The sequence below is a fragment of the Artemia franciscana genome, chromosome 3 (assembly GCF_032884065.1).
Source record: "Artemia franciscana chromosome 3, ASM3288406v1, whole genome shotgun sequence".
Classification (NCBI taxonomy): Eukaryota; Metazoa; Arthropoda; class Branchiopoda; order Anostraca; family Artemiidae; genus Artemia; species Artemia franciscana.
This window is the reverse complement of record NC_088865.1, coordinates 45,685,824-45,713,354: the sequence shown is the minus strand read 5'-3', so window position 1 is coordinate 45,713,354 and position 27,531 is coordinate 45,685,824. Positions and strand designations below refer to the sequence as shown.

The 27,531-nt window shown below is 35.7% G+C and overlaps 1 protein-coding gene across 3 annotated transcripts in view; it reads right to left on the bottom strand.

Annotated features, from left to right (window-relative positions):
- LOC136025322 (serine/threonine-protein phosphatase 5-like) overlaps positions 1–27,531 on the bottom strand; it is a 132,591-nt gene that overhangs the window by 41,078 nt on the left and 63,982 nt on the right. For all 3 annotated transcript variants that reach the window (XM_065701231.1, XM_065701232.1, XM_065701233.1), the window contains exon 8: positions 25,530–25,617. In XM_065701231.1, coding sequence (XP_065557303.1) covers positions 25,530–25,617 — 88 coding nt within the window. The remainder of the gene's footprint in view (positions 1–25,529; positions 25,618–27,531) is intronic.

The following is a 27,531-nucleotide window of genomic DNA, read 5'->3' as shown; positions in this document are numbered from 1 at the left end:
CCTGGAATTATTTAAAAAATGATCAGAAACTAAGTAAAAAAAACAAGTTTTTCTAATGAGCGACGATAAAACTTATAATTAGACGCTTGATAACAGCTCGATTTTTTAAAACAATACAAAACTTTAGCGTAAAGAACGAGGCGTTGAGGAGGAAACAGTCCCTTTCATATACGGAATAATTTCTGTTCGTTTTAGGTTTAAGTTTTAATGTTGCTCCTTACATTTAGTAGAAAAACTTGTTTTTTTTCTTTAATTAATATTATATTAATGACATATTTAGAGATAATACATGACAACTGATATAAAATACGTTTCTATTTGATTATTTCACTTTCTTTTTTCTTTCTCATGTTTATATAACTCATATATACAAAGGGGGGGGGGGGAAATGACAAAAAATAGAGGCGTTGAAAAAACTTATAAGACTTCTAGTTGATATACATAGACATCGAAATTGACAAAGAAAGGAAAAAACGTTTCTTTTTTCTCCAATGGTCAATAAACTATGCGTTGCTAGCGACAACTTTTACCAACTTAACAACAAAGAAACATGAATTAGAAACTTTAAAGCAAAATATATGTGTTTTCTCAAAAACAAAAAACTGTCATTTCACTATCCAAATATGATATAAACTAAACTTTAAAAGCTTACAACTTTGGAAATAATCAAAGTTTATCCCAGGAAACTGAATTCATTCCTGATGTGAAGTAAAGTTGACTTCGTAACACTTATGTCGCTACAATCACAAAATGTGCAAAAACATTATGGGATTGGAAAGCTTCAAGATTGAAAAGGCCGAAACGAAGTGGGAGCAACACCAACAAGCAAGAAAAACAGACAGACAGACATACAGAGAGACAGAGAGAGAGAGAGAAAGAGAGAGAAAGAGAGAGAGAGAGAGAGAGAGAGAGAGAGAGAGAGAGAGAGAGAGAGAGAGAGAGAGAGAGAGAGAGAGAGAGAGAGAGAGAGAGAGAGAGAGAGAGAGAGAGAGAGAGAGTTTATTAATATTAGATAGAAGAAAATACAAAATACAATTCAAAATCGAATTACAATACACATAATTCCCCTCGAAAGGCTCCAGAGATACAAGGGGGATAAGAAAAAAATTTATTATACAAGCAATAAATTCAATATAGGCAATCACATATAGCGGTTTACAGGCAATATATTTATGGGGGATACAATATAAGCAACAACTAGAAGGAGAAAAAAAAACATAGAGAATATACCTGAGGCCTGGGAGCGAAGTGCAGAGAGGAAAATCACACACCACTAACAAAACACAGGTGCCATCAACTCCTTAGAGAAAAAAAAAATCTATTTGATTCTTTATTAAATGATCCTTACGAATCCTTTCAAAAGTCCCAAACGAGTGGCATTTCTGCACTGAAGAAGGTAGTGAATTCCAGACATGTTGACAAGCAATGTGGTGATTGAAATCTGATCGAATAGTAGGGGTAGACGGATTGTAGATATTATTTGAAGAACGAAGGCTATATGGTGCTGAATCAGAAATAAACATAGGAGTTTTCCGAAGAGATTTTGGAAGATTGCCGTGAAATTGGTCAAAGACAAAAGAAGCACAAGAAATAATGTAAATAGACCGTAGACTTAAGAGCTGTATCGGTGAAGAACGGTTGGTGTTCATAACCAGACGCCGTGCTTTATTATACATGACGGAAAGTGACCGCAGCGTAGACGGAAAAGTAGAAATCCATACAATGGGACAATAAGAAACATATGACTGGACAAGACAGAAAAAAAGAGGTTTCAGAATAGATCCAGGATATGTGTATCTAAGTTTTCGAATGATACCCAAACTCCGTGAGACCTTAACCCTAATCATGGCTACATGGTTTCTGAATGAAAGGTTCTCATCAAGCAGGATACCAAGAAACCGGACCACTCGATTCTCTGGTCTACACAAGGAGCCTTGTGACACCTAAAGGTGTCTAAGCTGAGGGAAAGCTATACCAATTCGAGCAAAAATAAGAAAATGTGATTACCAACATTCAAGACCAAGTAATTGGCATTAAACCATGACATAACTCTCTCAAATAATGCCACAAAGATAGACTTGATATCAGATTCCGTCTTCCCAAGGGTCCCAAGAGTTGTATCATCAGCAAAAGCAACAAGAAAACCTTCATAAGAAGAAGTATTGGAACGCGACTGAGCATCAGGCTGACACAGCTTGCAACATGCCAGAGGCCTGGTGTTTTTTATAGCTGAAATCAGATCATTAACATAAATCAAAAATAAAATGGGACCAAGAACAGATCCCTGCGGGACGCCATAATATACTTCAGAAGGGCTCGGGAAAAGCGGATCGATTGAAATAAGCCTACCAGAAAGATATGAATCAAACCAAGAATAAGCATTTGATCTTATACCAATATGTGATAGTTTCCAAAGAAGAATCCAATGAGTCAAGGAATCAAAACCTTTACGAGCATCCAAAAATAAAGCTGCCGGGATATGATCAGAATCTATTGCCGAATGAATGAAATTCGATAAAGCTGCGCAAGCATGCTCCGTAGAGTGACTAGCTCGGAATCCAAACTGGAAATCAAACAAAAAATCCTTTGCATCCAGAAAACTAAGAAGCCTGGATAGCATAGCCTTTTCAAAAATTTTGCTGAAAACAGATAGGAGAGAAATTGGCCTATAATTAGCAGGATCACTCCGAGAACCACCTTTATACAGTACTATAACCTTAGCTCGCTTGAGAGATTCGGGAAAAATACCGTTCTCGAAAGACAGTTTGACGAGCGTAGTCAGTGGTGACAGAATAGAAGGCAGAATGGCACGGATAACCATTGTAGGAATTTTGTCTGGTCCTGAAGAGGATGATCCTTTAAGAGCATTCACGATACGAGCTACCTCAAATTCAGAAAAAGAATTCAAGACCATCGACTTCAAACATGAGGGTCCAAGAAAGGCTCTGAAATCGCAACGAGAATTTGCAGAGCTTGCAGAGGAAGCAGTTACCTTTCCTATATTTGCAAAATAAGAGGTAAGCTCTAGCTGAACATCTACATCTCCTTGGGCGGTTTTACCTTCGATTTTCAGCATTGATGGAACTGAAGGCAGAGGGGGAGTAGGTCTAAGAACTGAATTAATTAAATACCATGTCTTCCTTTCATCCATCCCACAATCAGAAAATTTTCTATGACAGTACTGAGACTTTGCCTTCCGACACAGAGAATTAAATATATTCCTATAGGCCTTGAATCGTTCGTGATAAGCTAAAGATGGTGAAGCCTTGTAAAACTTCCCAAATAATTCTTCCTTTTCCAGCTTTTATGGAGACTTGGAGTCATCCATGGATTCAGTGGTGCTATCCTTTTCGAAGTATGGGGCGCTGGACCCCGATTGCAAATTTCCAGGATTCCTTCTTTAACTAAATCATAAAAGGAATCAAAAGAGTGGTTAAAATCTGAATCAGAAACCAAACTACCCCATAGTACATTAGCCAGACGAGAATTAAGTAGACGTAGCTCAGTATTACCATAACGGAAAAATGGGAGATTAGATGGTGATGCTATACGCTGCGTTTGATCAGCACTCTTATATCGGGAAACAGCAGAAATATCACTAACCAGCACCAAATTATCTAAGACATCTAGTGACGAAAAAATATTATCGATAAGAGACACATGTGTTTTGTAACTCGGGTTGGTATACAAACTGAAGGTAGAGTTCCCGAAGAGAGCATCATTGACAAAAAATCCATAGTTGAAGCAGAACTTTGATCCAGCAGGTTGAGCTTAAAATCACCCATAAGGAATAGTTCATAGGGGTGTTTCTGGACTGAGTCCAAAACTTCTTCCAGAATTTTCAAAAACGAAGGAATAGATCCACTGGGGAACCTTTAAACCAAACCCACAACTAAATACTTACGCATTGATTTAATCTCAATAAATAGGGATTCAAAGATTCCTTCTTCATTTCTGCTCAAATCATTTCGGACATTATATGCAAGACGATCAGCAATATAAAGCATAAGGCCACCTCTCGCCATATGTTTCCTATTCAGCCTCTCCATCCTATATCCTGGAATATCTAAAAGGATATCCTTTTTTGAATCCGGGAAAGTTTCGCATAATCCTATAACATCAGGAGTTCCATCACTAACGATTCGTTTCAGCTCATCAAAAGACGAGCAGAGTCCCTGAATGTTGAGATGAAACACAGAGAAAATATCATCTCGTTTAGAGGAGGCAGAACCATTTAATTTCGAAACATACTTTTACAAGCCCAATTAGAATAATTATTTATCTGATTTCTACTTCCAATTGAATTATTAATAATATTTCAATATCTAAAGGATTATTTTGTAAATCAAGTAAACGATCCCCCAAAGAGTTGATACCAGCCTGGCCACTACTCATGGTGGATGGCAGTTCCGCCCCACGATCAAGCCCACCAGACCACAGGTATAAGGAAAAAATATAAGGAAAGAAGAATAAAAAATAATATAACCAAGGTATGGATAAATAATAATAATAAAATCAAGGCAAGAATAAATAAGAAAATACAGGGAAAGAGAAGAAAACAGAAACAAGGAAAAACTAAGAAATAAACAAATAATCAACACTGGTAATATAAACCATTCATTCATAAACATATTAATAATATCACCCAAACCATTATCATACATTGACCTCAAGCCAAGGAGTACTCCTCCCCCATGCCTCTCCCACTGAAAAGTAAAAGCACTAAAACTCACAGTAAATGGGTTTGTTCTAATACTATACTGTTGGTGCAAAAAAAAAAAAAAAAAAAAAAAAAAAAAAAAAAAAAAAAAAAAAAAAAAAAAAAAAAAAAAAAAAAAAAAAAAAAAAAAATAGCGATTCAATAAAAAAGACACAATATTTGTTGTAGCAGAAGATACCATTATATAAGTCACTATTACTATTTTTATTGCATCGGACCAAACTAACTAAACAAATAATTCAAGCAATACATTTTTCTTATCAAAACACAAAAAGTGTCCGGCCATTTCCTTGCCTTCGCTGTCGTTGCGTTTGAATCAGGCTACTAATATCTGGTGGGATTCCATCAAACAAAAACATTTCCACCGGCCCTTCCTTAAGGCGACGAATATGGTGGTATGGATCTCGCAATCCAAGTTTCAAAACCTGTTTTTTCACGAATACTGGTTCGGGATAGCTAAAAGTTTTTTTCGAACTTCTCGAACAGACGGGGGAGAATTATCGGATAAAAAAACATTCTGATTGCCCATGATAGTTTTTCCACGAAGATTTCGAGCCTGTTTTAGAGCTGCCACTTTCAGCTCCCTGTTCTCTATAACCTTTATCAGCTTTTTTCCAGGCTTAACATCAGCTATCGTGTATTTGGGTACCTCATGGATTCCAAGGCATGACGAAATTATACTATCGAAAATCGCCTTAGTGTTTACAGTATCAATCGCTGTCACGTTTCATACTAGAATATTTTTATCAGTTTCTTTAATTTCCACCTTCATCATTGTATGCCTTAGGCTAGATAACTGCGATTTCAGTAAAGAATTTTCATCAACCAGCACAGAAATGTGGTTCTTCACATCATTGGTTTCTACCTCAAGGCTGATCACTTTGGGCTTAATACCTTCCACCTCCAATACAGATTCTTCGATCTTAGAAATCCTTTGATCTAATCCTTTAAAATTAACATTCAGCTCATTTAACGTGGTTGAATTTTCTTTAACAGTCTGTAAAACTAGACTCAAACTATCAGCTAGTGATTTCAATGAGATTCCTTCCACAGGACTGGATGCGAGAAAAAAACTCGTCAGATTTTTTCTTCTTCCTCTTTCCTCCCATTATACAAAATAGTAATTGAACTCCAAGAAAAAAATAGACTGTAGAAATATACTACCACATAAAACTCCTTTAATTAATCACTTTGGGTAATATTGCCATCTGAACCTATCCAAATAAAACTTCGACAGCAAATTAACCTTGCTTAACACTAAATGAACGGTCCAACGCAAAGTAGGAGTATTTACCTCGAATGCATTCTTGTTTGATCAAAACTTTGTGAGAGTAAATCCGGTTTAAGATGTTCACTGAATGAGTGCTATATGTGAACTGAACAGTAACCAATTCTTTTCGCAAGACAGTGGGAAATTAATTAGAATAAATTTTTGGCCATATGTTCAAGGGCAGTCCTCAGCAAAACATAAATAAAGAAGAAGAAAAAATTACAAGATATAACCAATATAACTAAAATTAATTTTTTTTATTCATCATAATTATTTTCTAATTATTCATTTTATTCATTCTAATTTTATTATTCGTTCTAATTTTATTCATTCTAATAATTAGAATGAAATATTCATTCTTATTGGTTTCCCACTGTCTTGCGAAAAAAATTCCTCTATTGTTCTTTTTTTTGTGTGTGTGTTTGTGATGGAAAGGCAGTGTGGTTTTCGTCGCTATTTAAATTGAATTAATAAGAATAGTTTTTTTTTTGACTGAAAGTAAGGAACGACATTAAAATCTAAAACGAACACAAATTATTCCCTCTTCAACGCCCCGCTCTTTACGCTAAAGTTTGACTCTTTCTCTTAACTCAAAAACTTTTTTCAATTTTTTCAATTGAAAGTAAGGAGCAACATTAAAACTTAAAACGAACATACGTATATGAGGGGAGTTGCTCCTGAACAAATCGGTCTTTATTCTAAAGTTGTTTAGTACTTAAAAAAAAGCTTTTTGTTGTGTTTCAGGAGTCGTTCTTACGGAATTGGGACAAAATTCAAACTTTAGCTTAAAGAGGCAAGTGTTGAAGGAGGAGCAACCCCGTTCGTGTAAGAAATAAATTCTGTCATTTTACGATTTAATTTTGATCCTTATTTTCAGTTGGAGAAAACTTGCTTTTTTTATTTAATTTCAATAAAGAAATAGGTTTTTCAGATGAACTAGTATGTTACAAGAGTAATAAGCAAATTTTAACAAAAAAGAAAGAGAATGTCGAAAACAGAGGGTCAAAATAAAGATAAAACTATCGCTTCCATACAGATTATCTTACATTAAATTTTAAAAACTATTAAGATTTTGCTTCCCAACTTTTTAATTCACATTTCATCATCTATAAAATTTCCAACTATACAGCAATTTATTTAAATAATAGCGGTCGTTATTTCAGCAAGTTCTACAAAGCGAAAAAAGCCATTATATTCAGACTATTATTAAAAGTTCAGCGGTAAGACTAGAATATGTAAAACCAGACTAAATTTCTCCAGGGAAATCCTAAGGTACTTAATGTCGCTGGCGAGAAACTCATGGAGCCTTAACATTATTATAGCCAAGCCATGGGAATTGCCACGGACAAAAAGGCAAATAAACCTGGCATAAAAAACTGAACATCAATGAAATATGATCAGATAAGTCAAAAATATTGTTTTTTTTCTAACTCTGTGAGGGTGTGGGTCCTATATGCAGAAAAAAAACAGTGCTCTTATATCCAAACAACCATTAACTATATTTGAGAATTCCTGTACGTATTCATGTATATCCTAGTACCTGAGGGTAACACAACTAGGTATACTCTTCCTCCATTCTAATTGTGTTGCGAGAGCAACACTTTGGTTTTGTCCCGGTTTTTTTTTTTTTTTTTTTTTTCCTATGCCGCCGATCTCAGCTTATTCCTGGAAACTGGTAAGGGTCTAACCTGTGCGGTTTTTACGGAAAGTGTGGACCTCAGGCCGGATTGATGAATATGACATTACATTTTGGAAAGCTCCGTAGAACTCTTGCCTGGGGCCAAAAAGGATGGTTTTTGCTTGTCCTCGAGCCAGAGCCTATGGTGTGCGAAGTGAAGTGGAGTTATATAGCCTATGTCAGAGAGGAGTATCTGAAGTTGTGCAGCCAAGCTTTCGTTTCATCAAACCATGTTTCTGCTTTCGAGTGGAAAGCTCCGTTCTAGCAGGCAAGCAGGCAGGCACCAGTTTCAAATTGAAGATGGACTAAAATCTATAAGTGTTAAATATATGCGGTAGTTCCCCGGCCCCACAGCCAATATATCTTCTTTCAGTGATAAATAGAAAAATTTACAGAAACAAAAAAGTGCGATTTTCCCACGGGTCCGAAAGTGCTGCCATCTATTGTTTCTAGCCATTTCTGTTCGTGATTTCAGCTGACTTTACCATTCTTTTTTTTTCTACTTGGTATTGCAATAGAGAAATGGTATCAGATATACCTCTTAAACTTTAAAAGTTCTCTCATTGCTAAAGAAATTAGAGCTTATCCTTTGCTCCTTTCTAAGTGGTGGTGTTAGAAAGTTGGCCTCCGGCAAAAAAGTCACCTTTTGAACTAAGACAGATAGAATTTTTTTTTCAATGACAATCGATAGACCTTGATGAGCTGATCAAAGTATATGTCATCCATTTTTTGTTACAAAAATTCCTTCATGACATACACCAGTTTGAAAGTTTCAAGGGGTTGACAACTTCAGTGGTAAGGTACACACTTGAACCAAAAATAGGCCGATACCAATTGTGAAATATGTAGGGGACTTCCAAGCAACAGTCGATTATTAGCTTATAATCATCTTTGGCAATGAGGGGTTTGCAACTTTTGCTGATTGGTGTACCTATTATCTGTTTCTGGTGTAATTGATGGTAAGAACAACTTGGTTCCCGATTGTAAGACATGTAGGGGAGTTGTAAGTAATAATCGGCAGTTAGGCTACAATGACTTCAGCGACAAGGGGTTTGCAACTTTTGCTAGTTGGTGTACCCATTATTTGTTTCCGGTGAACTTGGATGTATATCACGGGAGAGGGACTTGTAAGTAAGAATCGGTTGCTAGAGGAGGTTCATCAGAGGCTAAAAATTTGTGCAAATTGGTGCACATCTATGGTATTTGATCCTGAAAAGTCACGAATAGCTTTATAATACCAACTAGATTATATAAGATAATGTTCCAAGTTTCCATCGGTCACGATGTCTACGATTGAAAAGGATAAAGTTCAACTGGCTGCAAACTCAATTTAGTCCCTTCTTCCGATATTGTTTTGCTGTTGTTTTTTCAACGCTGAAGAACTTGATCATGTGATTACTGATTGTGTTCTGCTTTGAATATGCCGTTTTGAATGCTTTGATAGTTTTGACAACTTCAGAATTTAACCGATAGCGAAGAAACAAAACCAAAGTGTTGCTCTCGCAACACTTTTATCGGCGAAGCCGGACAAAGGTTGCCGCAACACTTCACGTTGCCCAGGCAACGTAGGTCTAGTTTATTCCCTCTTTATACACTCGAAGAAGTTCCCATTTCCCTTAAATCTTTCCTTACGATATCCTCCAACCTAGTTTGGAGAAGAACATTTTTCATTTTGAACCCGAAAGGTTGGACAACAAGAATGATATTAAATGATGATAATGATAAACAAGAATGATATAACAAGTAATCTCTCATGCTTCATCCGCAGAAGGTATTCTAACAATCTTAACCTTTCTCTCACTATAGCCCTAGAACTGAACCACATGGGACCGCATTGAATCACATTCTTCATACAGCTTACTGTTTGATATACGGTCAGTCAGTCGGGTACCCAAAACTGTCCACAGACAATTTATTTGGAAAACATCTAGCAAGTCCTCTTCAATGACCTCATTTCCATCCTTAACCGGAGCAATGTTATTCTCATATATACCACCAATCATTTTAGTGTCTTTAATAAATAATAAAAAAACAAGTTTTTTTTAACTGAAAGTAAGAAGCGACATAAAAACTTAAAACGAACAGAAATTACTTCGTATATGAAAGGGGCTGCTTCCTCATCAGCTCCCCGCTCTTTACGCTAAAGATTGACTCTTTCTCTCAACTCTACTTTTTAAAACAGTAAAAAACTTCAGCGTAAAGAGTAAAATAAAAATTTGTGAATATGAAGTCTTCTTTTCCTCCATTAATAAATAGATGGTTGGTTATTTAGTTCAAAAAGAACATCAAAGATATCTTACTCGGGGACTGGGATCTCAAAACCGTCAGAAATTCAACCTAAAGTAATCATCTTCTAGTTACGTTTATTAGAGGAAAACATGTTTTGCCCTTAGCAAGGGCTTTCGTATATTCCCTCATGGAATTTGTATGAGACAACCGGAATAAACTAGTCGGTCATTTTCAGCTTTAAACTGGTCGGGAGTAGTTAAAAATAAATTAGACTTGCAAAAGTCTAAGAAGAAAATCTACTTTTTTTTAAAGAAATTTAAATTTGGACTTTTAGAATAAATTTGCGTTGTTTAAAAGTAAAAAAAATAATCTAAGAACCAAAATAGATTATTAGAATGCTAATTTTATACAATATTTGAATATTCCGTCAAATTAATTAATAAGACATAGATTTTGTAACAAATTTCTAATACTATTTTTACTGATAAAATTCTAAATGGATGGGGAGGGCATTTTCAATTATATGGGTTTAAAATCCAAATAATTCTTGGGTCTTTTGTATGGGTAAAAACATCCTAATACCACTAAATGAAAATAATTTAATATATACGAATCTTACTCCATTTGCAGAATTAAGAGAAAAACTATTATAATTTAAAAAAAAGATAGTGAAAAAAACAACAGCAAACACTAAATAATACAAATTTCAATGTTTCGACTCCATGTCCAGGAACCTTTACCAATGGTGAAAAAATTAAATTAAATTAAACGCAACATGTAAAGAAAAAGACAAACAAAAAACAGCAAAACAAATAAATAAAACTTACATCTTAATAACTTCCAAAAAACTGCAATCACTATAAAAGCCGGAATAAGCACACGAAAATGACAAAGGATTGGTCCTGGTAAGAGCAGTGTGGCCTGAGAAATTACTTAATCTTACTCCATTACCATTTTCAACAAGGTTTTTGAGACTGCTTACAAAGATTTGATTTCAAAAAGAGACATAATACTAAAAATTGTGTCTTAAACTCCAAACCTACAAATTTTTGCTTATTTTTACATTCTGAAACAGTTCCTTCTTGATTTCATCCAAAAAAGAAAGAAAAGAAAATAGAAATCTGTCCTTTAACGAACACTCTTAAAAGAAAGAACATAACTTATTTTTATGTATAAAATGTGTAAAAGGAAAGAGTCTAACATCGTAAAAATATACTTGGTACAATAAAGTGAACAAGAGTCATCATAAAGAAAATTCATGTTGACAAAATTTGAGCAGAAACCGCAAAATAAGACAAATATAAATAAATTAAAGTTTACGATCAGATAAAGTCTTATAAAATATACACTAATCGCGATATAAGATCATATAATGAGTAAGTTTTGCATTTTCTAGACTCAAAATAGTTCAATTCCAAGGAGCACGAAATAACACTAACCACAAAAGCCGCTTTTAGATTAGACAACATAAATGGAAAAAACGGATAAAATACGTTTCATATTTGTATCAAACAGTTCGTCGTAAGAAACTGAAAGTAAGGAGCGACTCGGCCCAATAGTAACCGAAACTCTAAAAAAAGAAGGAATTTTGGTATTTGGATTTTGGTCTTACATCAAAATAACTGGTTTTTATGCTGATTCCAAATATATAAAATCCTTAGAGTTTAATAATACCCATCAAAAGCAACGAGCCTGAGAAAATTTGGCTGATTTTGAAAAAGTAATGAAACGGGCCCAAAAAGCTATCTTAGTGAAAATCATAACATCAGATTCAGCACATAAGAGAACACTACTCTACACGTTTAAAGCCCCTATCAGCAAAAATGAAGATTTTTTTTGTCAGAAGAAAGATCACAGATGAGTCTTTATTTTTTTTTTCAGGCGTGATCCTATAGAACCGATAGTGCTAGAAGATCGGGAGAATGCTCATTAAAATGGAAACTAAAAGTCCTAGGGCCTTTTTTAGGTGACCAAAGAGATTGGAAGGCGACTAGCCACTCTCCAATGCCTTTTGCCCCCAAAGACATCCGATAAAAATTTTGAAATAGCGATTTGGTTCAGCATAGTTGAAAGGTCCATTAACTATGCCTCTGGTGATTAAATGACCCCCCCCCCGGCCCCTGGGGAAAGGACTGAAGCTATGCAAATTAACCATTGATTACATATAGTATTTGTTATTAGAAAATATACAGAGTTTTTTAAGAAGGGGATCTTCTGCGGGGGGAATTTCCACGGGAGATTTCGTGGAGAGGAAAGTTTTCGGGGATGTTTTTTTAGAGGAAACTTTAAGGGAGGGAAGAAGATTTCCTGGCACGACTAAAAAAAAGGTCAGAAATTAAACATAATAAACAATTTTTTTCAACCTAAAGTAAGGAACAGCATTAGAGTTTGAAACAAAAAGAAATTATTCCGTGCGTGAGGGGGATGCCCCTTCATCGTCTCTCGTTCTTTACGTTACAGTTTGAATTGAGTCACAATCCTTTAAGAACGACTCCTGAAACACAAGGCACCGTTGAATCTGGATGAGAAGTAATAAAGAACTTTAAACTTTAGCGTGAAAAGAGAGGGCTGATAAAGGGTCAGCAACCCTCATGTACGGAATAATTTCTTGTCATTTCAAGATTTAATGTTGATCCTTATTTTAAGTTTAAGAAATGTTTCTTTTTCTTAATTTAGTTCTCTTTATAAATGAATAATCCATGCAGCTTAATTCGGATTACCAAAAGGCGATTTGGGTTGTTTTTTTTTTTTTTTTTTTTGCTTAATTACTCCTAGACCTATAAAACTAATGTTAATATGGCCAATCATTGGTCTAATCAGCCAAAATACCATGACAGCTACTAAGATGGTATCATGCCTAATATTAAGACAAATTAACAAGCATGCTTAGCTAGACACCAATTTCCTAGGCATAGTCATAAACCGCTCCCACAATTAAAAGTAGTCCTAGTTCGTCTAAAGTGATGACGTCTAGAAATCCATATCTGGTTAAGCAGACGTGAGATCAGAGCTTAAATTTCATAGGACACAAAAAATTTAGTAGATAATTTAGCAACTGCACAAGACTACATATACAGTGTTGCCCAATACTTAATACCTTATCATGGGTCGATATTTTTGATAAGTATCAAATGAGCCGTTCCTGTCAATGTGCTGCAAACAATATTCAGTGAATGTACGAAAGCCAAAACTTTGCCAAGAGCGCAATTTGTAATACCTTCTATTCTACATGATGGGGTAGGGAGAAATTTAATAAAGATAATAAAAATACATAGACGACATATACCTCTTTACTAAGTCAACTGAATATTTTATAAGAGAAATGGGTACTTGCGAAATAAACGAGACACACTTAAGTATTAGGCTTAGGTTAGATCTAAAAAAAAAAAAAAACAGTTTCATAGCAACAGAGACAAGTGATGGGTGAGAGAATGCATTGGACTTATATCATTTGGGCTATATAGTTGCATAATTAGAGGAGGGATTAGTTTAGGTTTGGTTAGGAGCGTTGTTCAAATACTTTACCCCTCCCCCATTATGTGCAAATATATAGCCCCGATTATATTATTAAATAAACTAAAGGTTATACGAAGGTTATGTTTCATTAGGATTACCAGCAAAAATTAGGATTAGGCGGAAAAGTAGTTTTCCTTGTTGGTCAAGATTTGGACTATGAATTGGTTTTTGGCTATGGTGATACCAATGGTGTAATTTTCATTTTAATATGGCACCATTTTTTGGGGTTTCCGGCTATTTTTCAAAACTCCTATAAATTTTTTTTCACAGCTAACAATATTTATCGAAATAATAGTTACCATTCCTCCATCATGTTCGAACGACAGTTCTTCCTCACTTGATTTCTTTTTAAATACATTTTTAAATTTTGGTTTCCGAAGGGTTATGGTTCGTCTTGTACTAGGTTCCCTCTAAACTACGAAGTAAGTAAGTCTCCTCTAGCGCAAATGGCTAACGCATATTCATGTTAAGATGCAACTTACCATGCTTAAAATGTCCCCCAAAAATATGAAAAAAAATGGCTACCGCACATTCAGAGTATCATGCTACTTACAATGATTAAAATTTTCCACCTGAAAATGCAATAAAATTCGCTACTGAACATTTATTGTGAGATGCTACTTACAAAAAATACTATTTAAAATTTCACCAAAAAAACGAAAAATTTAATCCTAACTTCACTTCTTGGGTGTGTTTCGTTTAATCAACAAGTACCAAGAAATGTAATAAAAAGCAGAAAAACTTGGCAAATAATTTAGAAACTGCGCAATACCACATATAATGTTAGCCAGTACTTACTGGCACGCCGCAAATATCGACACTCTATGGTATCGTAACGGTGAATCAACACTTTCGAAAAGTGTCAAGTTGGCCATTATAGTCGATTTATTGTAAACAGTATTGTCTGTGAATTTTGAGGAGCCGAAATGGTTGAGCCCTGAGTTAGTAAGTGGTCTATGTGTACTTTCAGCGACTGTGAAATTTTATGGAGATTGTTAGAGGAAGATAACAACAGAATACACTGGGTGCACCAATACTGGTTATTTATATGTGTTTACAATTTTATAGGAAAGTGAAAAAACTTGGCAAATAATTTAAAAACTACTCTACACTCAATAGCTCAAAACTCAATTGCACAACACTCAATATTCAAAAGAATATCAATACCAAAACACAAGTATTAACCTTTATATCGATATCCTTACTGTCTATCTCAAACTTGTTTCAAATATTATCAGAAATGCGTTTTTAACATTTACGAACACCACCTGGGCCTACTATTCACACAGAGCACGGATCTGCGGAAAACCGCTCCGGATTGCGTTTTGCGGAGGAACGCATTTGTCGCTCATCCTTGCGATTTTTCCACAAGATGAATGTGCTAAAAAAAAATCCAACGCATGCGGTTAAAACGCTTGCGTATTGTGGAAGGAAAGAGCATGGAGGCAGTTGAAAGGCAAATTTCAGCTTCTAAATTTCATCTAATATTAAGCATAAAAGATTGCATTTGATTCAGAAGGCTTGGGAGATGATTTAACAGTAAGCTATCCACCAAGGTGTGACCAAAGCTCAAAATGCACTAAAAGGAACGGGGGAGATATCTGTTTCACTACTCTTTGTTCCCAACCTTTTGTGACAAATGCAAATGTTGATTTGGTAATTTTATTCTAATAGCCCAGCCTAGGCTACGTAGATCTAGATTGGGAATTGTACCTGGGTCACAGTCATTGGGAAGATGCAATATCCTATGTCAGGGATCATGCAGGGCAAACTTGTTTAAAAAATTGAATCTTTTGACTCAGATGTAGAAAAAGTGATCAACTGCAACGATCCAGGTAAATTTGGAATGTAAGACCATAGTGAGATAGCTATGAAAAGCAACTGTTGATGTGAACAGAGTCTGCAGTTCCACCACTGCGGCGACGCGGTGCAGAAAACGCACCACATTGCGTCTTCCGCAACGCACCTGTCTGCGTAAACAGTAGGTAAAGCCAATTTTTGCCACAGTGCGTAGTAATTACGCTCTTGTCCAGAATGTGGTGTATCAAATATTATGGTTGCCTGTTCTATATGCATCATTGAAGAAGGGGGGATCAGGGATAGGCACCTATTATACGTGCAATATTGAAGAGGGTTGGGTATAGAAGGAGGCGTGAATTGTCAATAGGATTCGGTTAAACTGGAAGCGACTCCTAATTATTAAGAATAGAAATTATCTGAATTGATTTTGTTATTACAGCGTTCCGTTCAGATGAGGGAATGCTGTCGACAAGAAGGATCATTTTCTTATAAAATGAATATTTTTTTTACAGGGAACATAAAATACAGTAAAAAAAAACTCTGAGATCAAGCAATCTATTTCACAATTTTTTTGTTAGTGAGATCAGAAGATACAGTGCATTTTGAAAAAGACCGACTTTTTCCAAATATCTTGAGGGTCAAGTAAGATACAAAAAAGTGGTTTCACCAATCGATAGAACTTTTAGTTTACTGAATGAAGCTGTAAAACTAAGTCTTAACAAAAATCTACATAGTGCCTTTTGAGTTAAAGCACCCAGAGGCCATATCCAGAGAATGAATGTGCTTTGCTTGGACAACCCTCCTCTCAAACTGTGAAAAATTGCATTAAAAAAGACACATGTTAGTTGCGTAGCTATGTAATTGTTGAAGACTTACAGCTGCCTCTCCCCCCCCCCCACACACAATCAAATCCTTGGCAAGGATCTGCCTAGAGCACTTTTTTTCTCCGATTTTCATCAGTATTTCTTATCGTCATAGTGACCAATGAGCAAAATCTTGGGCGGAAGAATGTGACAGGGGCGCCAGTAATTGAAAAAAATGACAAATTTATTTTTAAAAAGAGTAAAAAAGAGAGAAAAAAAAACAAGGAATGAGGGCGCCAGAAAAAATCACAAAACACTAAAAGGATAGGAAAACGCTTTTGCTCTAGCATCATTTGTAACATTTTCTCGTTTACTTGTCGTAATAATCTGTTGGCGCTTAGAGAAAATATGTGAACGAAATCAATCAATAATCTGCCTTATCATTTTAAACATTTTGACAGTTCTAAAAGTTAATCTAGGTTAAGCTGCTATTGAATTGCATCAACGCTGAAAATAAAATAAAAAATTGTAAAGTTAAAGGGTTTTTTTCATCCAAATGACGTCCTGGCTTTAAACACAGATTAAATGAAAAGAAACAAGTTTCTCCAACTGAAAGTAAGGAGCAACATTAAAAATTAAAACGAACAGAAATTATTACGTATATGAGGGGGATTGCCCCAGCCTCAACACCTCGCTCTTCCCGCTAAATTTTTTCGGTACTTAAAAAAAAAGTCATTTATTGTTCTAATTAAACGAACCTTGTGTTTCATAAGTCATTTTTGACGAATTAGGACAAAATTTAACTTCAGAGTGTAAATAGCGAGGTTTTGAGGATGGGGCAATAATGCCCCTTCATATAAATAATAATTTCTGTTCGTTATAAGTTTTAACGTTGCTCCTTACTTTTAGGTGGAAAAACTTGCTTTTTTATTTAATTTCTGATCGTTTTTTAAATTGTGCCAGGATATCTGGCTCCACATCCACGGAAAAATTCCCTCCCACGAAAATGTGCTCTGGACAATTCAATCCTGGTGAAAATTTACCCCTTAAAATCCTAAATAACTCTTAACATCTCGCGCGTAAAATCGAGTCGGTAAAGAGAAAGTTAGACTTGCAAAGAAATTTCGTACAAGAATTCTGACACATTTCCCCAGTATAAAATTTCCCCTGAAAATTTTACCCCCTGGAAGCTTCAGTCCCTGTAGAAAAACTTCCCCGTGCAAAATTCACCCAACCAAAACTTCGTCCTCCCTACCCAAATAATGCTTTCATACTTCCCAATAACAAACTCTATACGTAAAAAAATGGCCACATTTTATAACTTAAAAACCTTTCCCAAGGGGCTGTGCAGGTCATGCTCTCTCCAAAGACATAGTTATTGGACCTTTCAGCTATGCTGAACAAAATGACTATCTCAAAATTTTGATCGATCGATTTTGCGAAAAAAAGTGGTGTATGAGGGGCCTAGATGCCCTTCAATTTTTTTGGTCGCTTAAAAAGGACATTAGAACTTTTCATTTCCGTTAGAATGAGCTTTCTCCCGAAGTTCGAGACCCGTTGGGTCGATACGATCACCCCTGGGAAAAAAACAAATAAATAAACACGCATCAGTGATCTTTCTTCCGGCCAAAAATACAAAATCTCACGTTTTTGTAGATAAGAGCTTAAAAACCTCTACAGTAAAAATCGCTGGTACGCTAAATCTGATGGTGAGATTTTTATCAAGGTTCTAAGAGGGAAAATCCTATGGATAATTTTAAATGCAAGCCAGACATTTTGGTAAAAGGAAGAACAAGGTAATTCTCCTTAAAAAAATCCCACCACCAAAATCCCTAGAGACTTGTCTCACTACGATAATTGGTTCAACATAACCAAAAGTAAATATGGAGCTTTTTTGCTTTTTCAATTATTTATTTCGCGGAGTTAGTGTGGCTGGCATATTTAGACATGACACTAGAAATCCCCAGAGATAATCATTTCTTGAGATAAGGTTGAAATAAACAAGATTTTCCGTATAAAATAAAGAGAGATTTAAAATTCGTAAAGAGCGGAAAACTAGTTTCCATAATATCAAACCTAAAATGAGTAACAATTACTTTGAATGAACGAATGAAATCTAAAACTAAAAAAATACAAAAAGCAATAAGATCAAAACTATAACAAGCAGAAATTAACGAAAATACGTGTTGTACTGAAACTTCTCAAGCCCCCCCCCCGCCAAAGATTGGTTAGAATGGCATTTACACTTAACTAAAATTAAATATTGCTTAAACTGAAAAATCAGCTAGCTAATTGTTTTTTTGCGACAAATTCAAAAGGAATGGACTTAAAAGAGAGAGAAAAAAATGACAAAAATAAGGTCTTTTCAAATTTATATGAATTTTCACAAGTTTGTGGTCGCCACAACAAGTAAGTGCACTGTTGCCACAATTAAAACACCAAAAAAGCTATTACATTTTTGCATTACTGGAAACTGAGTAAGTAACTGGGATTAAAAGTTCAACTTAGTCAACTGATTTTCTACAAAACTGAAAGGAATAGATTTAAAAGAAAGATTCCACTGATGAACATGTATTATAGGTCAGACAAATAATGTAAGTTACATATTAGACAATCAAGTGTTGGCAAATCCAGAGCGTATGGGTTTCTGAGTTTGAGCCCCCTACACCCCCCCCCCAAAAAAAAAAGTAGAGAAGAAATATAATAAAATTATATACATGTAAACAGTTCTTGATGTATTTTTTTGCCTCAGATGTTGTATTTGGTGAAAATCAATCACTATCTGTGAAAATGAAGCCTACTTATCATTTTTGATATCGGACATTTATCACATCTATATCAATCATACCTACATATCAATCATACCTATAGAAAACTGACATATCAATCATACTTATTGAAAATTGGCATATAAGACATACCTACTGAAAATCGACGTGTAACTCTGATTTGTAACTTGCACTTCACATTTCAGTTTTTTTTTTTTTTTACAACTATGCTGAAATATGAAATTGGTGAAAGTCGACATTCTATATGAAATTTTCACTTAGTGTGTTTTGATATTGGTCTTTAACATTCTGATTTCAGCCTCAGAATTACAACAAAACGCCCAAAAGTAGTCCAATTCAACTTTGATAGAAATAAAATGCAAATTTTGAAATATGTACTAAGTAGGTTTTGATTTAAGACAGCCACGCTGCTATTTTTTTAATTACTTTAAATGATTAACATTTAACCATTTTAGCCTTCCCCAAAAGGATCACCTATTAGCTATGATATATAGTTTACCTATTTTTGAGTTTGGACTTCTATGGTGCAATATTAGCCTCAAATTTGTAATGAAGAAGCTTGGAATTTCTCAAATACCAAATTGAGCAGAAAAAAAAACTTTTTCAAAAATGAGTATATATATATATATAATTTTTTTTATATATTTATATGGTTTAATATATATTTACATATAAATATTTATATATGGTTACATATGTGCATAGGTTTAATTTACCTATTTTGAGTTTGGACTTCTATCATGCAATACTGGCCCCAATTTGTAACAAAGAAGTTCAGAATCCCTTAAAAATCATATTGGACTTCAAGCAAACACCTTTTGTTAAGTGTGTACTTTCTACGTTTTGACTTAGGACAATCGTACTGCCATCTTAACGGTTTTTAATGTTTAACATTTATTGATTTTGAACTTTTTCATAATATAATCCTTGATTGATCATGAGTCGAAAATCGTTCAAAAAGTCGATGTGTGTGAATTTTGGGTGGGTTTCGGAGGTGGAATTGCAAAGGCACAGGGCCTCTGAAATAATGTATTCCCATTTTGCGTGGCAAAACAGAATTAAAATATTTTATTTTGCGAGGCTTTTTTTGAGATAAATATTTCAATGTTAGCCTCATATGTGCGATCAGCAAGATCAAATTTAGAAATAGTAGACTGAGAGAGGTATATTATGTCTGTATATACGAAGTGAAGGCAGGTGGGTGTTGAGAGGAAGAGGGCCACATGACCTATTTTAAGGCTCTTCAATTATGGGGATTGAACGTCTTTGCATAACTATGATTTCAACAAAGCTTGAGATATGCACCATTTGTGAATTGTTTTTAACATGTTTGAATTCGGGCGTTTGCTAGAAATTAGCCTTATAATTTTAATAAGCGAACTCATAACGCCGGAAATACAGTTCTGGTGAATTTCAATAAAATTAAATAAAAAAGAACAAAACGGAAAATTTTGAGTGTTGTTTATTTGACGAGAAATAGGCCTCTGTTTGGGCCCTTCAATCATACATATTGAAAACCTTTGAGATAATTTGGTTTTAACAAAGTACAACATGTCCACCTCTCCATGAAATTAAATCTATGAAACCTCTGTTTTATATAAGCTGTTTGCATAATTAAGGTACCTTGCATCTGGGGTCGAACATATCATGTCCTCCCGGGGCATATTTTTGGAGAATCTTGACCGATTTCATTAAAGCGGCTACCTTGAAACTTTGACACAATACCATATAGGGCTGCAAGGACACGGGAGTGCACATAAGACGTAGTTGGAGCGATGTGTTGCCCTCTGATCGATATCCCTTGTCAATGAGGGCACTATGGCTCTTAACTAACACTCGAATAAACCATCACCAACACTATTCTAACAAGTTTCTAACACAATTCCTTCTATATGAACAGGCTGGGAGAAACTATGCAAGGAAAAACAATAATAATACTTAGGAGATATATCCCTCTTTACCAAGTCAGCACTGCCACGTTAAGAATTGTGTGAATATGATAACGAATATAGAATAGTGATTGACGTGATGAAAGAATTACTATATGCCCATTTTAGCAGTGTGAGTCGGGGAGGGTTGTGAAGAAAAGTTATGAGCCCAACAACCCTAATTGGAACCCTCCAAGCATACACATTGAAAATACTTGTAATACTTTAATTTCGACAAGCCTTGACATATCCACTAATTATGACAAATGTTCTTTAAGGGCGTGAATGACGTCTAGGTTGGGCAAAAAGCCTAGTAATTGTAGTCAGTAACCTCAGAAGCCCAGAGACACAACCTGAGAAAAAGGGGTTGGAGGGGGCATAAATTTCGAGACACTCACTTGGAGTCCTTCAATCATACAGACCTGAGATCCTTGTATGACTGTGATTAAAACATGGTGGAACATGTTCGCCTTTTGTTTTACACAGCGTCTGCTTTACGTCGGCTATTTGAATAATATCAGGCCTTTCCCTTGTGACTACACTTATCAAGTCTTTGACAATGACATATTTTAAGCATTTTTCAACGGTTATGATTAAAATGTTTATCGTGAAATTACGACCTTTTCCCTGTGGGGCTGAGTAAGTGCACGGACACACGGTGTGTTGAACAATGGCAGGCTCTCCTTCCATCAATTTAAGTCTTTAAAATGAGCACTAAGAACTTCCAATTTATAATCAAATGTACCCTCCCCCAGCTTTCCAAAATATTCCGCTCTACATGATGAGGCCTAAGAAAAAATACTTCTGACGTACGTCACTCTTTACTAAGTCAGCATTACTGCTTTAATTACAATAAAAGCTACTTCATTAAGTATGATACTTTTTGCCCAGCATTTAGAACGTTGATGCTTGACAAGTTCAGAGCCTCTGCTAAGTGGGTTGTTAAATAATTCTATTTCATGTATTGTTACGTCCAAGATAGCCCAGGAAATGAATTTACAAAAAATCTTCAACGAAAATTAATTTCAGAAAATCCCCCGGACGAAAGATAAACTAGGATAAAAATAAAACAAGCAACTTCTAAATTGCACAATCTTTGTCTACGGATATAACAATTTTATTGGATGGAAAACTTTCCTCTTCTGTGGAAACGAATAAGAGTTAAACGGAGTGATCTTTGGTGTATTTTTCATTAACAGAAGTCCAAACGTTACTGGTAATTTTCTAGTCAAATAAAACAATTTGTACATAGGAACTATCAAGCGATCTTATTTCTCAGCTGCTTATCAACACAAAATGGGAGCAAATGTCAAAAAAGAATTGCAACGATTGAACAGGAGGAGTCTGCACAAATCATTAAAGTATATATGATATATGTTACTACTCACAGTGTTTACATAAAGCAGTTGTTTAAATATTTCAAGAATATAATTTAGAATATAATTTTCGCCTCAGCCTAAGAGCTTCCTTTCCTGTTCCACTGTTAATCGGAAGCAAATCATGAAAAAAATGACATCTAGAGTAGCTTGTCTGCCGCCTAACTAGAAGCCTAGAAACATCGAGCAGCAGGCTCACTCAGAAAACTAGAACATTTTCGACATGGCTATGTCATTTTACACGGTTATGGATATGGGCTTACATTAGGCAGGTGACTGTTGATTTTGACAGCCATGTGAGAAGCCTGACGAGACACAGGATTCAAACAAATAGAGATTTCTGCAATGGCTGTGTTATCTTGCAGGGTTACATATACAGACTTACATTCGTCAGATGGCTGTCGAAATTGATAGCCACCTGACTTGAAGTCTAGAAGCCTGACCAGCCACCTGATTCGAAAAACTAAAGCGTTTCTTCAATGGCTATGTTATTTTACTCAATTTACATGGTTATGAATACAGGCGTACCTTTGGCAGGTGGCTGTTAATTTTGACAGCCATGTGAGAAGCCTAACGAGACACATGATTGAAACAAATAGAGAGGTCTACAATGGCTGTGTTATCTTGCAGGTTTACAGATACAGACTTACATTCGTCAGGTGACAGTCGAATTTGATAGCCCCCTAACAAAAAGTCTAGAAGCCTGACCAGCCACCTGATTCGAAAAACCAAAGCATTTCTTCAATGGCTATGTTATTTTACTCAATTTACATGGATTTTAATACAGGCGTACCCTTGGCAGGTGGCTGTTGATTTTGACAGCCATGTGAAAAGCCTAACAAGACACATGATTTAAACAAATAGAGATGTCTACAATGGCTGTGTTAGGTTGAAGGTTTACAGATACACACTTACATTCGTCAGATGGCTGTCGAAATTGATAGCCACCTGACTTGAAGTTTAGAAGCCTGACCAGCCACCTGATTCAAAAAACTAGTGCATTTCTTCAATGGCTATGTCATTTTACATGGAAATGAATACAGGCTAACATTTTGCAGGTGGCAGTTGATTTTGACAGCCATGTGAGAAGTCTGACGAGACACATGATTCAAACAAATAGAGATGTCTACAATGGCTGTGTTGGCTTGCAGGGTTACACATGCATACTTACATTCGTCAACTGGCTGTCGAATTTAATAACCCCCTGACGAGAAGTCTAGAAGCCTGACCAGCCACCTGATTCGAAAAACTAAAGCGTTTTTTCAATGGCTATGTTATTTTACTCAATGTACATGGTTATGAATACAGGCTAACATTTTGCAGGTGGCAGTTGATTTTGACTGCCGTGTAGGAAGCCTGACGAGACACGTGATTCAAACAAATAGAGATGTCTACAATGGCTGTGTTAGCTTGCAGGGTTACACATACAGACTTACATTCGTCAACTGGCTGTCGAATTTAATAGCCCCCTGACGAGAAGTCTAGAAGCCTGACCAGCCACCTGATACGAGTAACTAAACCACTTCTTCAATGGCTATGTTATGTTACTCAATTTACATAGGTATGAATACAGGCATACCTTCGGCAGGTGGCTGTTGATTTTGACAGCCATGTGACTACAAGCCTGAAGAGACACCTAATTCAAACAAATAGAGATTTCTACAATGGCTATGTTATCTTGCAGGGTTGCAGATATTGGCTTGGATTCGTCAAATGGCTGTCGAATTTAATAGCCCCCTGACGAGAAGTCTAGAAGCCTGACCAGCCACCTGATACGAGTAACTATACCATTTCTTCAATGGCTATGTTATGTTACTCAATTTGCATAGTTATGAATACAGGCATACCTTCGGCAGGTGGGTGTTGATTTTGACAGCCATGTGACTATAAGCCTGAAGAGACACTGAAGAGACACCTGATTCAACCAAATAGAGGATTTCTACAATGGCTAGGTTACCTTGCAGGGTTGCAGATATTGGCTTGGATTCGTCAGATGGCTGTCGAATTTGATAAACACCTGACTAGAAGTCCAAAAGCCTGACCAGCGGCCTGATTCGAAAAACTAGAGCATTTCTTCAAAGGCTATGTCATTTTACATGGCTATAAATTCAGGCTTACCTTTCGCAGGTGGCTGCTGATTTTGACAGCCATGTGAGAAGCCTGCCGATACAAATGATTCAAACAAATAGATATTTCTACAATGACTGTGTTATCTTGGTGGGGTAGAGACACAGACTTACATTCGTCAGGTGGCTGTCGAATTTGATAGCCCACTGACGAGAAGTCTAGAAGCCTGGCCAGCCACCTGATTCGAATAACTAAACCATTTCTTCAATGGCTATGTTATGTTGTTCAATTTACATAGTTATGAATACAGGCATAGTTTCGACAGGTGGCTGTTGATTTTGACAGCCAAGTGACTACAAGCCCGAAGAGACACTTAATTCAAACAAATAGAGATTTCTACAATGGCTATGTTATCTTGCAGGGTTGCAGATATTGGCTTGGATTCGTCAGATGGCTGTCGAATTTAATAGCCCCCTGACGAGAAGTCTAGAAGCCTGACCAGCCACCTGATACGAGTAACTAAACCATTTCTTCAATGGCTATGTTATGTTACTCAATTTACATAGTTATGAATACAGGCATACCTTCGGCAGGTGGCTGTTGATTTTGACAGCCATGTGACTACAAGCCTGAAGAGACACCTAATTCAAACAAATAGAGATTTCTACAATGGCTATGTTATCTTGCAGGGTTGCAGATATTGGCTTGGATTCGTCAGATGGCTGTCGAATTTAATAGCCCCCTGACGAGAAGTCTAGAAGCCTGACCAGCCACCTGATACGAGTAACTATACCATTTCTTCAGTGGCAATGTTATGTTACTCAATTTGCATAGTTATGAATACAGGCTTACCTTCGGCAGGTGGGTGTTGATTTTGACAGCCATGTGACTATAAGCCTGAAGAGACACTGAAGAGACACCTGATTCAACCAAATAGAGGATTTCTACAATGGCTAGGTTACCTTGCAGGGTTGCAGATATTGGCTTGGATTCGTCAGATGGCTGTCTAATTTGATAGCCACCTGACAAGAAGTCCAAAAGCCTGATCAGTCACCTGATTCAAAAAACTAAAGCATTTCTTCAATGGCTATGTCATTTTACATGGTTATGAATTCAGGCTTACCTTTCGCAGGTGGTTGTTGATTTTGATAGCCATGTGAGAAGCCTGACGATACAATTGTTTCAAACAAATAGATTTCTACAATGGCTGTGTTATCTTGCTGGGGTACAGACACAGACTTACATTCGTCAGGTGGCTGTCGAATTTGATTGCCCCCTGACTAGAAGTCTACAAAAATTTGATCAGTTTTGCAATGGCTATTTCATTTTGCTGGGTTATAAATAAAGGCTTACCTTCGTCAGGTGGCTGCCGATTTCGATCTATTTTTCTAATATCATCTAATTTGACACCATCTTTTGAAAAGAGACCCCCGTGCATGACCTAAAAATATAAGGATATAGAAAATTTTTACTGTAATATCTATTTATGATGCACATAACCATTTCTATTTCTTAATCTAATATCTTCCGCAGAGCAGTTAATTTTCATAGTAAAAAAGGAACAGCCAATGTATGTTCGGCACCCCTTTAAAATCAATTTTAGTTTCTAAATTAAAATACTGCAATAAAAAAAAGTTCTCAAAGATGTTTAAATCAATTAACGGACATAAGAAATATGTCACACAAAGGAAAGTAACATACTCTTAAGAGGAAATTCGTTCAGGTCAAAACAAATTAGCGAGACGAAAGTTAGATAATACATTTGCAGAGAGAACATTAGCAGTACTTTAACCAATTGCTAGTTTTCTTCCCATGAAAGAAAAAAAAAGCCAAGATATAAGAGCATGGATGTAGATGGAAGATGGTATTTGGAGGCTTTGGCCTCTATCTTCTTTGAAAGAATTTAAGTATGGAGAAAAAAAAACTAGAAGCTAAAGATTCTTTGTTATGCTTTCCTGTTTTATCTTTCTTAACATACACATTTAGATCAAGCGCCAAAGCGCTTTCTAAAAAGAAAGGTGAGGAGAGCAGCAAGATTAGGGACACATCTTCAAGAACATAGATTTGAGTTTAGCAGGTGTTATTGACCGAACTCCCCCCCCCCCTTATACTGTATCAAGTATATTAGTAGCCCAAAATCAAAAATACGCATTATAAAGATACAGCGAACGATGATTGCCTAGATTTTTACTGCAGTTCTCTTCATGGTATTTGCATGGAGAAATCTTGCATGAAAGAAGATATTTTCAAATTGGTTCCTCCTACTACGGACATTGAAAACTTTAAACCTTGACATCTGTCAAACTTATAGCTGAAGTTGAGATTTTACCCTAATGCTGTATATACCTATGTGCTTACCCTGAATGTTTTTAAATAAAAAAAATAAGTTTTTTTAAATGAAAGTAAGGAGCGACATTAAAACTTAAAACGAACAGAAATTACTCCGTATATGAAAGGGGCTTTTCCTCCTCGACACCCCGCTCCTTACGCTAAAGTTTTTTATTGTTTTAAAAAGTAGAGTTGCGAGAAAGAATCAAACTTTAGCGCAAGGAGCGGAGTGTCGAGGAGGAAAAGCCCCTTTCATATACGGAGCAATTTCTGTTCGTTTTAAGTTTTAATGTCGCTCCTTACTTTCATTTAAAAAACTTATTTTTTTTTATTTAATTTCTGAAAGTTTTTGAATTAATGCATGTCTGATTTTGGCTCTCCGTACATAAATTACTAAAATGAAATTTGCATATTAATTCTTTTTTTGGCTAAATCGCTTTCCCTTAGTTTTGATCAGACGATTTTGAGAAATAAGGGGTGGGGAAGGAGGTCTAGTTGCCTTCCAATTTTTCGGTTACTCAAAAAGGCAACTAGATCTTTTAATTTTTAACAAACGTTTTTATTAGTAAAAAAAACGTAACTTAAGAATTAACTTACGTAACAAACGTACGTAACTTACGTTACGTTTTATCCCAATTCTTTAAGAATGACCCCTGAATCAGAAAGGCCGTAGAATAAATAGTTGAAATTATTTAAAAAATTTTTAGCATAAAGAGCGAAGTATTTATCTCCTCCTAAATACCTCGCTCTATATGCTAAAGTATTTTTAGAACCCTTCATATGCGTAATAATCTCTGTTCGTTTTAAGCTTTAATACTTCTCCTTACTTTCAATTGAAAAAACTTTTTCATGTTTATATCTTCATTGTTTTTTTTTATAGTAATGCTAGAAAGTCCTGCGCCCTTTTCATTGAATTTCTCTTCCCCCATGAAAAACTCCTCCAAGGGAAGATCCTCCCACATAGCCCCCTCCCCTGAACCCCACACCCAAACCAAAAAAATCCCCTGATAACATCGGTACACTTCCC